Here is a 6,287-nt window from a genome sequence, read left to right on the forward strand (position 1 = left end):
AGTATCTTCTAACAAACGCATTCGTCCCCTGCGGACTCTGGAAGATCCCTTCATGGATCGCTTTCCTTCTTGACGACCATATAGCCCAAAGTGTGACTGCTATGTGAATGAATCTGGCATGGGGCAGATTTTCGATCAGAGTAAACATCCAACACTTGGCGTTGGGCTCAGCTGTTGCTGTCAGGAGGCTGGCTAGATCATCATCCGCCAATGCCTAGGTGCAGCGTGCAACCGTGCAATCTAAAAGGGAGTGCCTCCATGAGTCTTGACCTCCACACAGGCCACATGCACTCGAAGAAGTCATATGCCTGTGGGCTCTTACATCCTCTGTCGACATGGATTGCTTTGAAAGTCTCCATAAGAATATCCTGATCTTCCCCGGAACCTGAATATTCCACAACTTTTTCCATGTCCCTTCCTCCCCGTTTGAGCTTGAGGAACCGGCTGTTCCTTCCAGCCAGGCCTCTCTCCTCCTTCTAGTGGAGACTAACATATTATAGGCTGACCGAACTGAGAACTGACCCGAGCACTCGAAGTTCCAACTCCAAAAATCTTCCATGTTCTGAGTACAAATAGGGATGCTCAATATTACTGGAATATCCATTGGCATAAAAACCTCTCTGATCCGTTCCCTGTTCCAAGTGGCCGGGGTAGAGTCCAGCAGCTCGGACACTAACTCCGGAGGGTTTGCAGCTATATTGCCGTATGGTTGCAACATTTCATCTCTTGGCAGCCAGTTATCTGACCAAATATTTGTTGTCTGACCATTTCCAATTCGTTTTATTAGACCCTGTTTCAAAACATCTCTTCCCTCTATTATAGCTCTCCAGATCTGGCTTGGGTGGCTATCAATGGTTGCATCTAAAATGGATGATTCCGGGAAGTATATACTTTTCAGAAGGCGGACACTAAGAGACTCTGGATATTGAAGAAAGCGCCATGCCTGCCGAGCTAGCATAGCTAAATTGAAAAGCTCAAAATCTTTGAACCCCAAGCCTCCCAATGATTTAGGTTGGGTCATCTCGTTAATTAGTTGCTCCCGGACCAAGGAGTGTAGTGCTTTGTGGGCTACTGGGCTTGTGCCTTGAGAACACAAGTTCACTAACGACGGCTGGATGGGCTGGACGCGTGACCTCGATGCGGATCCTGGGAGGCGTGGAAGACACGATTCGAGATCGGCCCATCTCCTGTATAAATAAATATCACAATCCCAAACGGCTCTCGCATCGCACTACAGTCTGTACTCTGCAACCCTTCCCCACACCTCTCCCGCATTTCAAATTCAAACCCCGTCGTCTCGCCTGCCACTGTGGCTCCCCTACCCATGGCGATGTCTCCGGCGGCGGGCAGGACGCCCAACCCCAAGGCGGCGCCGTCCCCGTCCGCCCACCGAGCCGTGGCGGATTCGGCCTCGGCCGCCGCCGCCGCCGCCGCCGCCGCGTCGGACACCAAGGCCCGGTTCGAGGCGTACAACCGGCTGCAGGCGGCGGCGGTGGCGTTCGGGGAGAAGCTCCCGATTCCGGAGATAGTGGCCATAGGGGGCCAGTCGGACGGCAAGAGCTCGCTCCTGGAGGCGCTCCTCGGCTTCCGCTTCAACGTCCGGGAGGTCGAGATGGGCACCCGCCGCCCCCTCGTCCTCCAGATGGTCCACGACCCCACCGCCCTCGATCCCCGGTGCCGCTTCCAGGTGCGCGCTTCGCTTCACCTCTTCTATGGTTTCCCCCTTCGTTCCCCTCACAGATCGGGTCTGGTGCTTCTGGTAAACGCGAGCGAGCGGCTGATTAGCGTGGGTTGTGCGGCGAATCGCAGGAGGAGGACTCGGAGGAGGACGGCCACCCCATGGTGCAGGCCGCGGCGATAGCCGACCTCATCAAGCAGCGCACCGAGTCGCACCTCCGGACGATCCAGGCCGCTGTGTCGGCCAAGCCCATCGTCATGAGGGCCGAGTACGCCCACTGCCCCAACCTCACCATCATCGACACCCCAGGTTTCGTGCTTAAGGTAGGTAGCGCCACTTCAGTTCAGTGATTGTTTAGTCAGTTTTTCAGTTTGTCAGCTGTTTGATGAATTGGGGCTTCCACTTCTCAACAAAGGGTAGTGGTTGTTTAGTCTGTTTGTCAGCTGTTTGATGGAATTCGTGACTGCTGTAGGCTAAGAAAGGCGAGCCGGAGAGGACGCCGGAGGAGATCCTGTCGATGGTGAAGACACTAGCAAGCCCGCCCCACCGCCTCATTCTGTTCCTCCAGCAGAGCAGCGTCGAGTGGTGCTCTTCGCTCTGGCTCGATGCAATTAGAGAGATCGATCCCACTTTCAGGCGCACCATGATAGTCATCTCCAAGTTTGACAACCGACTCAAGGTATGCTTGCCAGCCTGCAGAACAATCAGTACACTGTGAGGTTCAATAGCTTCTTCACTGTAAATTGTGAAATGAAGTTGGTACTGTGTCTTATGATATTGTCGCCTGTTTTGATCATTTCAAGGAATTTACTGAAATGAAATTGGTATCGGGTCTTCTGATATTGTCGCCTGTTTTGATCATTTCAAGGAATTTACCGAAAGGTGGGAGGTCGATAGCTACTTGAGCGCAAGCGGTTACCTTGGGGACAATGTCCACCCATTCTTTGTGGCTCTTCCAAAGGACCGAGGAACAATCTCCAATGATGAGTTCCGGCGGCAAATATGTCAGGTAGATATTGATGTGTTGCGACACTTGCGTGATGGTGTGAAAGGGGGTTTCAATGAAGAGAAGTTTGGTCCGTACATTGGGTTTAGCTGCCTCAGGAAGTACCTGGAGTCTGAACTTCAGAAGAGGTACAAAGAAGCAGCTCCAGCCACCCTAGCATTGTTGGAGCAGAGATGCAGTGATGTCTCGATGGAACTATCCAGAATGGACTCCAAACTTCAAGCAACCTCTGATGTCTCTCAGCTGAGGAGATCGGCGATGCTTCATGCTGCTTCTATCTGCACCCATTTGGTATGGAAACAAAACACAATCTGTCCTTGCGTAACATTTCTTTGTAATTAGGTTGCTGTTTTTTGTACTGGAGCTAACTGGCACTATATTTTTTGTATGAAAGCGTGCATTACTTGATGGAGCAGCTGATCCAGCTCCAGAGGTATGGGGGAAAACTACCGAAGAGGAGCAAATGCACAGTGGTATTAACAGCTGGCCTGGCATCAGCGTTCCAGTAAAACCTCCCAACTCTAGCCTTAAGCTGTATGGCGGTGCGGCTTTTGAGAGAGTAATGCACGAGTTCCGCTGTGCGACATATTCCATGGAGTGCCCACAGGTGTCAAGGGAGAAGGTACAATTTACATTGGAAGTTTGTAGGTACATCATTTTGGGTAAGTTAACTGAAATTGGGATGTTGATGTCATCAGGTTGCGAACATATTACTTGCCCATGCTGGAAGAGGTGGAAGCAGTGGGATGACTGAGGCAGCTGCTGAGATAGCACGCGCGGCTGCACGATCTTGGCTTGCTCCTCTTACTGAAACTGCTTGTGATCGGCTTGCATTTGTCCTGCAAAGCTTATTTGACCTTGCAATGGAGCGCAGCCGCACTGATGATTCAAGATGTAAGATTTGGCATTTTTATTGTGCTGGTTCATCTGACTTCTAGCCTTATTTAGTAGTCCAATTATTACCGTGTAGTACTTTTTCTAGTGACATAAGGGAACTGCCAATAGCATTTTCCAAACCAAATGTGTGACATCAAGTGTTTGGATCCCTTAACTTTACACAAATGTTTTTCCTATTACTGTTGATCACTGTCTCCATACAAAGTTTATTCAGTCAATAATTAGTGTGGGCATTTATTGGTGAGCTACTCTTACATTGATACTACTTTGTATATGTGCATCTTAATTTTGAAAAAGCTTATAAGATACCATATCATCAGTTTTGTCTTTTGTTCTCTTATTATCTCCATCATTCCATTGGCATACAACTAGGGGCATTGCATACTTTTAGAAGTCCTTGGAGTACATCAGGATCAATTTGCTAAACGGTTCTTGTGATTTCACCTTTTTTCCCTACCAGATCAAAATGTTGAAAATATGGATGGATATGTTGGCTTCCTTGCTGCTCTCCGGTGCTCCTATTATAAGTTTGTCAAGGATTTGTCCAAGCAATGCAAGCAGATAGTACGACATCACCTTGATTCAGTCACGAGCCCCTACTCCCATATTTGTTATGAAAGCGACTTTCTTGGTGGCGTTGGAACTGTAGCAAACACCCTTCACAGGTTTAATCAGTTCAGTGGAGTTGCATCTTTTGACCTATCAGACAGTGGATCACTGGAGGAAGGCCAGGAGAATCTACCACCAAGAGATCAGCAACATATGACTCCACCTGCTAAAGCAAATGAGAGGGAAATTCTGAAAGAAAGCCAGCTGACTGTTCCTGAGACGCCTTCTCCTGATCTGCCGGCCGATATACATGGCGGTAAGAAGAAAGACAACGGAAATATGAATGATGGTGGGGCAAGGAAAAGACATGCAAGGATGGCAGCATATGCAAACAGGAGTCACCATAACAATGTGACTGTTGGTGGCGATGATCTGGTGTCAAGATCAGGGTCATCATACTCCAGCATATGCTCAATATCTGCTCAGTATTTTGCCAAAATGCGAGAAGTCCTGATTGAAAGGAATGTTCCCTCTGCATTGAACTCTGGATTCTTAACACCATGGTACGTTCAAACTTATGGGCTATAGCTATATCTCTTTCTGCTTGTTTAGCCTGGAAGTGAACTGTGGAATCTAAATTGTAATTCATGCCTAAGTTAGCTCATCTGCTTAGAAGTGACAGACTAAAAAAATAGGCAGTTCTTTTTATGTTTGTAACTAGATGAGCACAAACTGAACGAGCAATCTAAGTTAGCACATATGTTGAAGACACTTCCACTAGGCATAAATTCTAAGTTCAGTATCAAGAATAACCATCTGAATCACTATTAATCCAGTGATAGATATGAACTGAATGTGCTTTGTTTCCTATTGCTAGTTGAATAGGTGTATCCACCATATGTGAAGTGTTATTCTTTTCTAATACTTCTGCTCTACTGATGCAATGCAGCCGCGAAAGGTTGTTTTTAGCACTTGGATTCGAGCTGTTTGCTGTAAATGACGAGAAGTTCATGGACATGTTTGTGTCTCCCGGCGCGATTGATTGTATCCAGAATGAGCGCCAGTCTCTACTGAAACGTCAAAAGATTCTGCTGTCCTGTTTAAGCGAGTTCAAGAACATCTCACGGACTCTGTAAGGAAGATCTTTCTGGCACTTCTTCCACTGGCGTGTATTTCATGAGCTTCAGGGTATTCCCTACAATATACGACATAGTTATTGGTGGTTGTTTTATTGTTGTTGCACATCCCTCTGAGGGCTGTACCTTAAGGCAGGCTGCCCTTTTGTATTCTCTGTATGTCAAATTCCTTATTGACTAGCTGTGTGTTGCTTGGCATTTGTTGAACATGTATGTTTTATCCCTATCAGATATTGGGGCTATATACAACTTGATTATAAAGTTGCAACTTACTCCCTCCGTTCCAAAATAGATGACCCAACTTTGTATTAAAGTTAGTATAAAGTTGAGTCATCTATTTTGGAACAGAGGGAGTAGATTTTATGATCTCGAATCTCACCAGTTGTGCACAACTCCTGTACAGCATATATCCATTTTATTTCAAGATACCGCACAATTCGTATGTTAGGGCCAAATCTGTATTTTATACTCAGCATGTGGTCTGGTTGGTCTGTTTCTCGTTTTGGTTTTAGTATGAGATTAGTTGAGTATGAATGAACCACTGGACCGATTCAACAGATTTGGCCGCGAGACAAAAGTGCTTAGATGTGCACCTAATAAATATAGTAGGCTGTTGTTGGTTGGAGTTTGATGACTCACTCTCTGTATCTTTCTGGCTGTATTTTCAACTGTCCATCACCCTGTCACCTGCATGAGAATCGAGCTGATTTCTTCTACCATGTTTTCTGCCGTGTCAAAAAAGTGATGAAACGTTCACAGGCCTCACACTTTTCTCCCTTTATTCGCAACTGAATTTCCTAAGCCATGTTTTCTGCCCGGTCAAAAGAGTGATGAGACGATGTTTTCTGCCGTTGTTCCATTATTCTGTCGAGGAATTGGGCGATAGGTGGTTTCGCTTTCTAATTCATTTTGGACAGACATGTAAAAATATTCTGGTTCCCTTTGGTAACAATGACATGCCTCCTTGGCTCGCTAAAATTGCTTTCTAGTTCAAACTCAAGCACGCAAGTGCTCAGTTGTT

General features: G+C 46.8%; 1 protein-coding gene across 1 annotated transcript; it reads left to right on the forward strand.

Moving 5' to 3' along the window:
• The first annotated feature begins 1,229 nt into the window (after nucleotides 1–1,229).
• LOC123070617 (dynamin-related protein 5A) lies at nucleotides 1,230–5,512 on the forward strand. Its single transcript, XM_044493892.1, has 8 exons — nucleotides 1,230–1,687; nucleotides 1,810–2,001; nucleotides 2,151–2,357; nucleotides 2,547–2,975; nucleotides 3,079–3,306; nucleotides 3,383–3,578; nucleotides 4,042–4,693; nucleotides 5,080–5,512. Exons 1-8 carry the CDS (start codon nucleotides 1,325–1,327, stop codon nucleotides 5,264–5,266), a joined length of 2,454 nt encoding a protein of 817 aa, XP_044349827.1. The 5' UTR covers nucleotides 1,230–1,324; the 3' UTR covers nucleotides 5,267–5,512.
• The last annotated feature ends 775 nt before the right edge of the window (nucleotides 5,513–6,287 follow it).

Source organism: Triticum aestivum, chromosome 3B, assembly GCF_018294505.1.
Source record: "Triticum aestivum cultivar Chinese Spring chromosome 3B, IWGSC CS RefSeq v2.1, whole genome shotgun sequence".
Taxonomy (NCBI): Eukaryota; Viridiplantae; Streptophyta; class Magnoliopsida; order Poales; family Poaceae; genus Triticum; species Triticum aestivum.